Genomic DNA, 11,379 nt, shown 5'->3' with positions numbered 1-11,379 from the left:
GATGCTGACACAAAAGGGAGAAAACACTGTACCAGCCCCAGTGGCTTGTCCTGTGATGATAGGAATCGACCACTGAGACCAATCCACCCCTTGACTCTTTCAGCATCAGGGCTTCTCCAAGGTGCCTGGAAGATAAGCAGATGCAAAGGAGGTGACCATGGCTATAGGGCAGGTCTTGAGTGGTCCATGGACTGGGCTAGAACTTCAGGAACATCAGACCAAATGTGCAGAAAATGTTTAAATAGAGAAATAGTGAATTTCAGGCTGCACACAGGCAGCAGTAGTAACAGGAGAGCTTTGAGCCTGACAGGACTGGTAGATATGCTCCTTTTTGGAGGTGAATATACTTTGTCCTTACTGCTCTGGGTTGAGTTTCAGCTTAAAGCAGAGAAAACAGATGTGGAGCTATCCAAGCTTTGTTGTGGTGGCAATTAGGAAAAAGCTCAGGAACAGCTTCCCTCTTTTTTTTTTTTTTTTTAATTATGTTTTTCTGAAGCCAAAATCTGATTCAGGAACATGGTGTTTAAAGGCAGTATTTTGCTTTTGAAAATTTCTAACCATGTAAAGAGGTTGAAAAGTTTTTTTGCAAGAGATGTATATCCTCTGCTCCAGAAGTCTGCACTCAGTGGAGTGTTAATGCTCCAGCATTATGACACTTCAGAAACTGAAAGGCAGTGGAACCATATTTTAAATAATTATCTCTATGGAAAAGCAATAAAGTATTTTCTGATTTGGAATTACTTCATTTCTTCAAAGGTTCTGTCTTGTTGAAGAGAAACTCCTGTTGCTCCCACCTATGGCAGGTGAAAGATGAGGAGGGGTGATGTGTCAGGGGGCAGGCAACAGCTCTGGGCACAGTGCCTGAGTGAATGGTGCCAAGTACCTGCATGCTCACCTGCAGCTCAGCAGAGCTGGTACTGATTTGTTTTCGTGCCAGTGGGTGAAATTCCTTGCACTCTGTATGAGTGTGCGATGGGGCTGGCAGGGTGGGAGGACAGGAGGTGGGTGCTGCAGGGCTGTATGACCAGGGATTCAACTTTGGGGGCACCCATGGGGTTACATGTAGGCACTGCTTGTCCCCAGCCAGTCTAGGGGTCAGGCTGCTGGTGGTGCCCCAGTGCAGCAGGACGGTAGCGGCAGGGGCCTCTTTCCAGCCCCTGACGGTGCCCCTCAGCAGGACCTGTGGCCCCAGCTGCCACCAGGGCTTGGTGCCATCAGCACTCTCAGGTGATGACAGATGGACCCGGAGAGGGGCTGGTGGGGGCCGGAAACTCCTGATCCCTCTTTATCTGCCCCTTGCTCTGCTCTCTCATCTCCCTGTCATGCTCTCTGTCTCATCTGGTATCTTGCCCTCCTATTCCCGTGCCTCCCAGATGGCACAGGAAAGAGAGCCCTCACAACACCCCACAACCAGGCACTGGCCCCACAGTCCCTCATCCTGGCTGCAGTGCAGGGTCTCAAGCCCTCCAGGACATGCTAGGCTCCTTGATTGCAAGGAGTACCAATTCTGAGCAAGCAGAAGCACCTCAGATGCCTCCGTCCCAAGTCTGTATGCTGCACATCAGCCACAGCAGGCAGCAGGTGCCTGGGATGGGGCTCTGCAGCTGCAGTGTGTTGCAGGCTGGAGTGGGAAGAAAGAATCAGGCCCAGCTCAGCAGCATTATGTGCACTGAGTAGGTCAAGGAGGTTTGCTGCTACCTTCCCCAAATGTACCAGCTATGCCTGGACCATGGTCCAGCTGGGTACCAGCTCAAAAGGAAGCTTGAGTCTTTTAGTTGGCTTTCTTGGCAACCCTGATCCCCGCTGCTCCACTGCAAGCCCACTGCCCCAGCTGGGCAGGGTTGTGGTGGAGGGGGGGTCAGGACCCACAGTTAATGTAGCTGCCCCTAAACGCACTGCCAGAGATCAGCTAATCTGATAATTACAGCAACAAAAGCCATTTAGACAAACCATGACCTGACCCCGGGAGCTTGGAATGAAAACATTTTACCCTCCTCTGTCTGGATCTTGCACTGAGAAAACATCTGTATTCGGAGGATGGCTGGGAAAACATCCCCCTTGCAGCACCCTCTGGGAACAGCCGCGGCTCTGCTGCCTGCCCACACACTGCCTGCACGCAGGCTCAGCCAGAGATAGGCAGCACCTAGGGGCAGGGCAGCCTAAATCCTTGCTGTGATGCCAGGATTGAAATCTCGCCAGCGAGGAAGAGGATGAGACAGGCCAGAGGGTGCGAAAGTGGACCTTACAAGGGGGAGTGAAGTAGGACGCAGTGAGAAGAGCTCATCAGTACCCTCCCAGAAGGGGCTTTTTGCAGATCCACGTGGGACTCAATAGCACAGGGAGGACATCACCTGGTCCTCCACAGTCCTGAGCTCTGCAGGAGTGTGCTGCCACCAAACCCCCATACCTTTGGCTCCCAGGAGGGGCTGAGTGTGTGGGGCCACGCCTGTGCGCGGCATGGCAATGCATGCCTGGGGGGCTCCTTCACTCCGTGTAAGGTGTGCAAACCTTCCCGTTGAGTGGCAGGTCATTGCTGGCTGTCAGTCAGAGGCAGGAGATGAAGGGAGGAGAGTTGCCTCAGGGCTGGCTCCCATGTTTCTCCTGCTTTTACATACATTTTGGTGGCACCCTTTGTGTAGGCTGAGAAGATGAAAGCTCAGGGCCAGAGGGATCTTGCTAGCGCACAGCCACCCAGCTCAGGGGCCCGGCGTCCTGCTGCTTAGTGCCTGTCTGTCTCGTTCGTGCATCTGTTCACAGTGGAGCCCTATTTTGCTCTGCCAAGGGCACTGGATGCAGACCGGGCTAGGGCCAGCCAGGTGCACTGACAGGTAACTCCTGCTGGGTCATCGACCCCAGCCTTGCAGGAACAGGCAGCAGCCCAGGCTGCTCAGGAGCCCCTGAGGAAGGAGAGCAAGACGGTGAAGATTTGGGAAAACTGCATTTTTTCCCTGCATCTGACACCGCTCAGCCTGCTCAGTCAGTCTTAAGCAGCAGCTTGGTGCACCCAGCTTGGTGCACCCAGCTTGCAGGAACAGGCAGCACCTTTGCAACTTAGCGCTGCATGCAGAAAGGGCCTGGCCACGTCCACAAATATCCCATTGCTCTTTGGAGAGTGGTAGGATTAGAAAACAGTATGTGCACTGAGAAGCTGCCAGTCTGGGGAATCTCCAGCACTTTTGTGTACTCCAGAAATAGAATGCTCTAAGCAGCTTTGGTTGGCCTTTCCCATTGCAGCATCCCACTTGTGCAGTGCTTTACTTCTCATGAGCAGGAAACATGATGGTTTCTGTAGTAAGCTGCTCCCATTTACCTCTGATGCCCTTGTTCTCATCAGCTGCTTCCCTGCTCAGTACTCCAATGCCTTTCAGCAGCATCCACAAACCTCAAGAAACCCAGGCACTCTTCATCCAGTTGGGGTTAGTTAAGGTTAGGGTTAGAGTTAAGGTTAAGGCCTGCAAATGCCCTCACAAAGTCATGTGTTTGTAGAGGTTCACAGCTATTGCAGAGAGTAGATCTGAAACCTTTCCTGGGTTTCTGTGCAATCTTTTCTCAAGGCCCAGCAGAACCTTTGTCTGAGTCGGGTTAAAAATCCCCACTAGGGCAAAGGCTTTGGTCTAGTACTCCTGTCTTGCTCCTCTGCCTTTCTCATGACATCGTCTTCTGGAAAGGCAGAAGTGCTGGTATGCTGTTGTGCCGCCAGGCAGCTTTGCCTCTTCCCCACTCATGCTGAGCAGAAAGTGCACTGGGCAGTTCTTCCAGGTGCTGCCCGGAGCTGGGGAGGCGAGGGATGTGCCCTCAGGGCTGCCTCTGGGTCAGCCGGGCTGCAGAGCCACCTTTGGCAGGGGAGGAGGGCAAGGAACCAAACTGGTTCTCAGAGCGATCTTGGCTGGGTTAACAAAGGAAGCGTGTGCCACAGGTTGTCTGCAAAAATGTTTGGGGACAGCAGAGCCTTTCCTATGCCTGTGTTTTATGTCACGAGTGGTGGCGGCATGAGGGGGTCGTGCTGCCGAGGCTGTTCCCGACGCCCTTGCCGTTTCCCTTGAAGCCTTTCCCAGGTGCTGCAGGATCGCAGGCAGATTCCCACGAACTTCAAAAGCCGCTTGAGACAGGTGGCAGGTTCCTACCACAGCGAACCACGTACCGGGCGACAGTGAGCCCCCTCCACGGACAGCCTCGGGTCACCTCTCGCCTGTCCCGTCGGGCCCAGCCAGAGTCGGTTGCGCCTTGAGGTGCTGCTCCTGCGAGCGTTCACGCAAGCGGCTGGGCCGCACGGAACGATGCGCAAGCCGGCTCTGCCCTCTGCCGACACCGCCCAGCACAGCCGCCACTCCCGGCCCTGGGCTGCTCGGTCGAGCCCTGCGACGGCAATCACAACGGGCGGCGTCCCGGAGGATCACTGGTCGCTGAGTGGCCTGCGAGAGTCAGAGGGTCAAAGGCACCGAACGAAAAGCCGTGCCTGCAGGAATGTCGCAGAGTTTAGCAGCAAGGCGCCAGGGGATCTCCCTACGGATACGTGCAATGACATGCGGCTGAGGGAGAGGTGTCCCAAGAGCAGAGCTCACGTTAGCGGTGGTTGCTATCAGCCACACGCTCTTGCTGGGAGAGGAGGGGCCCCGAGGTGGCAGGGTTTTCTCAAAGCTGGAAAGGTCTCAGGGGGCCACCCCACAGTGTCTGATCTGTGGGTGGTTGGGAACTGGAAAAGTGCCTTAAAAACCCAGGGTGGAAACACCCATTGCCGTCACGGGCGTCCTCCTCTCGCACTTGGGTCACTGCCTTCCTGGAACCACCTGCATCCTGGGCACAGCATCTGCACCCATCATACTTGGACACGGCTCTACTGGCATTTTCTTGCACCCCTAAGCCTCACACCCCGGCACCATCCTGCACCCCTAGGCACAACCCACTCGGTGCTGTCGCGCACCCCAGTTTTGCACTCCAGAGCTGATTCGCACCACATAGGCCGCAGCCCCCGCTCCGTGCCGTGCCCCTCGAGCATCGCAGCCCCAACATTGCGGCGAGGCAGCGTTGCTTTGGGTACGGCTTCCCCAGAGCCACAACGGGCACGACACCCCGGGATCAGCCTGGACCCCTATCACTGCAGCTCCGGTACTCCCGATCAGAGAGAGATCAGACCTCGCCCCCCTCCCTCCCCCGCAGCCCCTTTTAACGGCTCTGAGCCGTGGCTCCGGCCCTGCCGGCAACCCCAGGCCAGACGCCTGGTCTGACACCTGGCCCGCTTCCGCACTCTGGGAAGGCACCGCTGGGGATCACCCGCCCAACCGGCGTGCGAAGAGGAGGAGGGGAGGCCCGGGGGCGCGAGGTGTGCGCCGGCCGCCACTAGGCAGCGCCTGCGTCCCGGCACCGTTTGCGTTACGGAGCGAGAGGGTTGCCGCCGGCAGGCGTCCCGGTGGCGATTGGCTGCCCGCGCTCCGCCCGGCAGGCTGCAGGGTCGCCGCTGGCTGGCGGCGGGGGCGGGGCTGCCGGCAGCTCGCTGATTGGCCGCGGCCGGCGACGGCCCCGCCCCGCTGGTGAAGGTGAGCGTCTCCTCCACGGCGCCGCACGCTGCCCGTAACGGAGCGGAGGGAGTCGCTTGCCATGGCCGCTTCCATTTTCTCTGCCGTCCCTCGGGCCCCGCCTGTGGCCGTCTTCAAGCTCACGGCAGACTTCCGGGAGGACGGAGACTCGCGGAAGGTCAACCTGGGAGTTGGCGGTGAGTCCGCGGCCTCCCTCGGCCCTGCGGGGTCCGCCTTCGCGGGGCCCCCCTCCGCGGGTCAGGCCGGCCGGTTGCCCTTGCGGCGGCCTCGGCCCCTGCCGGAGCGGCTGTTTGGCGACGGCGAGGCTCGAGCTCCAAAAGGCTGCTTCTGCGTCCCCGGGCCACTTGCGTCACGGGTCGCGGCGAGGCTGGCCGCCGGGTGGTGGGAGGTAGGCAGGCAGTGGGACACCGGCGAGCGTCAAGGTCGTGGGAGGCGGCCCGGCGCCGGCCGGCACGCTGACCTCGGCGTGCCTCTGGCAGGACCCCTCCGCGGGGTCAGGAGGCCCAGTGTTTCCCTGAGGGTGGAATGGACGCATCTCCCTCTCTTCGTAGCCTATCGCACGGACGAGGGGAAGCCATGGGTCCTGCCGGTGGTGAAGAAGGTGGAGCAGATGATTGCCAACGACAACAGCCTGAACCACGAGTACTTGCCCATCCTGGGCCTGCCCGAGTTCCGGGCCAATGCCTCCCGCATTGCCCTAGGTGATGACAGCCCTGCCATCAAGGAGAACCGGGTAGGTGGTGGACAGAGAGCAGGACTGCTCCTCGTAGGGCAGCCACTGGGATCACCAGCGTGTCTCAGCAGCAGATGGAGCAGAAGAACAGAAGTGTGTGGAGTGACTGTATTTTGACAGGGTTTGGGGACATGGTCTTTACTGATTGTAGGTTATTTCATGAACCCATGTATGTGAAGCTGATGTGCAAGTAGTGGTAGTTGTTGGGAAAGACTGAATATGTAATGTGATTGGAATTTGCTTTTTTCCTTTATCTTTTAACTGTTGCCCCATGGGAGACTGAAGTCAGGTAACAGACCATCTTCCCTGAAATATGTTACAAGCTGGGTATCTTCTGCCTGCCAAAAAGTAACAGGAATAACTGGTGTCTATTTATAACTGTGGAATGCATCAGTATTGACCTGAGTGTTGAAAGATGTTGAAGATGACTGGAAGGGAATGGTGTTCTGGCTGAGATGACTCCAGGCTGCACATCTGGGGTCCTGTCTCACTCTTGCAAGTGTCTCTTTGTGCATTAATAGGTGCGTTGATCTGATAGAAGCTGTCTCTGTTGCAGATTGGAAGTGTTCAGTCCCTGGGTGGGACAGGCGCTCTGCGTATCGGTGCAGAGTTTCTGAGGCGATGGTACAATGGAAACAACAACACAGCGACTCCAGTCTACATCTCTGCTCCGTCCTGGGGTGAGTGCTGTAATCAGTACTGCTGTCTCCTTGCAGAGAGCCCTGGAGGTCTGTGGGCAAGGGAGGAATGGCAGGGGCCTTGCCCTTACTGGATAAGGGAGCATTGAATGCCTCCGTGGTGTATTTTTTGACATTTAGGAAGAGACTGGGACTTGAGAAGATGGCTTGCTAGAGGTGGGACCTGCTTTTTTTGAAAAGTGATTTTTTTTTTTCCTCAGAGAACCACAACTCTGTGTTTGTGGATGCTGGATTTAAAGATATTAGAACTTACCACTACTGGGATGCTGCCAAGAGAGGTCTGGATCTTCAGGGGCTGCTCAATGACATGGAAGTGAGTAAAGCTGGTGTGGTGTGGACTTAGCATGATATTGTGCTATCAGCAGCTGGCTGGGCTCTTGTATGCTTCATCTGGAAGTGGATTGCTGGTGTCCCAAGCAGCTCAGGGCCTCTTTCTGCTGTGAGTACTCAGTCTTGCCCATGTGTGTGACCATGACCTTCTCTCTCTCCTCAGCAAGCTCCAGAGTTCTCCATTTTCATCCTCCATGCTTGTGCACACAACCCAACGGGTACAGACCCTACTCCTGACCAGTGGAAGCAGATTGCTGCTGTTATGAAGGTATGGACTGCTGCTGAGGCTAAAGCAGTGCTGACAGGACAGGTAGCTCTTGAGCTAGCCAGAGCACTTGGACCCATAATAGGCTCTAGAGAATAGCATAAGATGCAGCAGGAGTTGGTAGAGACCCACTGAATAGGTGTTGAAGGAAGAGGCTGACAGAATGCTGATTGTTTGTGTTCAGGGGATAGAAGTATGCCAGCTCTGCTCACACCTCTGAGTTCATGCTTTCAGACTCTGGCATGGCCTGCAGTGAGGTTTAACATGCTGGAAAGATTATCCACAGGCACCTGCTGTTCACCAGTGCTGGATAATAGCATATTAGGTGGTGCATCTCTTATGCCTGTGTCCTCAAATGCAGTTCTCTCTTGCATTTCATTTGACCTCTATTGACTGCTTTAGTCTTCCTACTGTTTTACCCCAGTAGAAGAAAAGATCCCAGTCTGGTATTGCTGGACCATGTTTCCTTTTGTATTCACCTGGAAGCTCAGTGATCATTTTTCCCTCCCACGGGGACAGTGGGTGGTAAAGTGAAGGTTGTGGGGAAGCAGTTTCCCTCTAACACTGTTCCTCCTTGCAGCGCCGGTTCCTGTTTCCGTTCTTCGACTCAGCGTATCAAGGTTTTGCCTCTGGCAGCCTGGACAAGGATGCCTGGGCTGTGCGATACTTTGTCTCCGAGGGCTTTGAGCTCTTCTGTGCACAGTCGTTTTCCAAGAACTTTGGGCTCTACAGTGAGTGTCTGGCAGTAAGCTGGCGCAATAGCATCATACCCAGACAGATGGGGCTGGCATACCTGGGGTGGGGAGAGCTCTGCTTTGCCATCATGTGCGAGACCAAAGGCTTACATCTCTTGGCTTGTCCACAGATGAACGTGTGGGGAACCTGACTGTGGTGGGGAAAGATACAGACAACGTGCAGCGTGTGCTTTCCCAGATGGAGAAGATTGTGCGCACCACTTGGTCCAACCCTCCATCCCAGGGAGCGCGCATTGTGGCAACTACACTTGCTTCCCCGCAGCTCTTCGCCGAGTGGTATGTGTTGCCTGGGCCAGTAGAGGGGGAAAGCTATCTGTTTGAGTGCCAGGCTTGGCCAAGTGGCTCCAAACCAGATGGGTGCCTCTCCTCACACTCTGCTTCCTACCTGTGGCAGGAAGGACAATGTGAAGACAATGGCAGATCGGGTCTTGCTGATGCGGTCAGAGCTCCGGTCTCGACTGGAGTCCCTTGGGACTCCAGGCACCTGGAACCATATCACAGAGCAGATCGGCATGTTTAGCTTCACAGGGTTGAACCGTAAGTACCAAGTGGCTGGTGAAAGGATTGGATGAGGATATTGTTGTGGGGGTGAACTAGGCTGAAGCAGTACAGACAGGAATCTCTTTGGGACCTTACTGGCATCTTGGCATCACTGCCTCTGGCTAGGCGGGGATGAAGCACTAGGCAGCATCTTAGCAGCAGTGCTGGAAGTTGAGTGTCTGAGGGAACTAGAATTGTTTAGTCTAGAGAAGAGAAGGTTCAGGGAAGACTTTACTGCTGTTTATGCCTACCTGAAAGGAGTTTGTATTGAGGTGTGTGTTTTTCACTTCTCTGAAGTAACAAGCAACTGGACAAGAGGAAATGGCCTTGAGTTGCACCATGGGAGGTTTAGATTTGATATTCAGAAGTTTTTTTTTACTGAAAGATTGGTCAGGCATCAGAACAAGCTGCCTAGGGATGTCAAGTCACCATCCCTGGAGATATTAAAAAACATGTAGATATGGCACTTGGGACATGGTTTTAGTGGTCATGTCAGAGTTGGGTTGACAGTTGGGCTTGATGATCTTGGAGATCTTTACCAACTTTAATGATTCTGTGATGTTTTCTGCTTGTGAAAGATTCAAGCAGTTCTGACTGGTTCTTTGGGCTTTTCTGAGCTGTAGTATTGCTGCTCTGACCTGACATCCAATTGCTTCCCCAGCTAAGCAGGTGGAATACATGGTCAAGGAAAAACACATCTACCTGATGGCTAGTGGGCGCATCAACATGTGTGGCCTGACTACCAAGAACCTGGACTATGTGGCCAAATCCATCCATGAAGCCGTCACAAAAATCCAGTGAAGCATATGAACAACCAAACTTACACGAAGTCACCAAAGCTGTAGTGTGTAGTTCTTGTCTTTCTGTGCTCATGGCTTGCCTTGTCCTACATCTCTTGGGGTTTAATAAAGACAGGAGCAGTAACTCAAGGCTAATCATATTTTGGCCTTTTTGAAGTACCCCTTGCAATGTGGTAAGCCAGTGCCCCCAAGAGAGTGGGGGCAGCATGAGCTGCTTGGCTCTTGTTTGGCAGCAGCCTGGTCTTCAGACACTTAATGCTGCATCTTCAGCACATTCAGATCAACTCCATGTAACCGATCAGTTTGATCTAGGCAAAGTCCGGTTCCAGTGCAATGCGCTGCGGCATAACAGCCTCATCAGTTGGAATCTCATGTGGCTTGTGAGCTAATGTCACTTTGTAGTATTCTGGGAGGGACAAAGCTGTTGCTGGGTCTGTTGTGTCCATCCCCCACTCCTTGCCAAGTTCTGAACCTTATGTGAGCAAAAATTCATAATTAGGATGACTGCTTCTTTGTGTTGTTGACTGAAAATTAAACCTCTATCTCTGAACACGATGCCTGCCTTGTCTGACATGATGCCTGTAGGCTGTGCTAGCCTCTTCCCAGGCTAAGGTTAAAGCCTCAGCATCGTGGTTTCTCCACTGAGTCTTATGTACATTCAAGGCTTTCCCTTTTTCCTGTGTGGTGTGTTGCCTCACTGGTCATGGTTACTACTCATGGGGCACAGCCCTATTCAGAGTGTAGTTGAGAACTCCCTGTGACTTTACATGAAGCTTCCTCCCATGTCTATCTTGTTTTCCTCTTTCTGCCTCTCCACCCTGCACTGTCCAGCTTGTCCTGTCTGTGTGTGCTTGCTTTCTGGGTGGTTGTGTGTTACCCAGCCATCTGGCCATCTCCCTGGCCCAGCAGGCCCTAGCCTGCTACTTATCTGTTAAAAAGTGGATCTTTCTTTTTCTCAGCAGGCCCCTGGTGAGCCACCACCTACTCTCCCTAGCTTCACTGGGACCTGCCAACAACAGCCTGTGTTTCTGGCACCAAAAAAGATCTGGGACCATCTGGTTATGCTCTCTGCAATCACTGTTCACAGATCTATTTGTGAGCTGATATTACCACCTTGATAGAGCTAGTCTCCTGCCAAGATCCTGGTGAAGAAAGAGCAACAGCCTCTTGGGTCAGTTAGTCACTGTTGCCCTGATCAATTTCACTTGTGCTGCAGCTTAAACAGCAAAGGTGAAAATGGTGTCTTGTGTTTGCAGAAAGACAGTGTCTGTGGTTTTGTTTGTCCTTTTCAGATTGTTTTTTCAAGTCACATAAGAGAGTGAGACAGAGACAGCCTTTCTTCTGTGCATGTGGGGAGCTTTTTCTTGGTGTCCATGTGCAGCTGGGATGATGGGGTGGTGGTGAAGGATGACTTTAAGGGATGATCTCACAAGCAATTGAAGGAACCAACTCTATTTTCATTATTTCTGACATCTTACCTACACTTCTGTCCTTAGAGTCCTCTAAGTGTGGGGCTTGGCCAAACCCACATGTGACCTGTACCAGTGCCTTGCTAGTCTTAACCAGCCTTGTTTTTCCTAATGAGTGACCTAAACTTCTCCCTTTCTGCAGTGTAAGCTCATTACCCATTATCTCATTTACCATAGCAACTGAGAACAGATTATTCCTTTCCTCTTTGCAACAGCTTTCTCTGTATTTGAAAACTTCCTCTCTTTCCTTCACAT

At 53.6% G+C, this 11,379-nt stretch overlaps 1 protein-coding gene across 1 annotated transcript; it reads left to right on the top strand.

Annotated features, from left to right (window-relative positions):
* Positions 1-5,523: 5,523 nt before the first annotated feature.
* Positions 5,524-10,205, top strand: GOT1 (glutamic-oxaloacetic transaminase 1). The gene is made up of 9 exons (XM_064144624.1): positions 5,524-5,710; positions 6,086-6,267; positions 6,824-6,947; positions 7,166-7,278; positions 7,459-7,563; positions 8,141-8,291; positions 8,426-8,591; positions 8,710-8,852; positions 9,517-10,205. The coding sequence occupies exons 1-9, from the start codon at positions 5,596-5,598 to the stop codon at positions 9,654-9,656; spliced, it is 1,239 nt and encodes a 412-aa protein (XP_064000694.1). The 5' UTR covers positions 5,524-5,595; the 3' UTR covers positions 9,657-10,205.
* Positions 10,206-11,379: the final 1,174 nt, after the last annotated feature.

This window comes from Pogoniulus pusillus, chromosome 6 (assembly GCF_015220805.1).
Source record: "Pogoniulus pusillus isolate bPogPus1 chromosome 6, bPogPus1.pri, whole genome shotgun sequence".
NCBI lineage: Eukaryota > Metazoa > Chordata > Aves > Piciformes > Lybiidae > Pogoniulus > Pogoniulus pusillus.
This window is presented reverse-complemented; position numbering and strand designations above follow the sequence as displayed.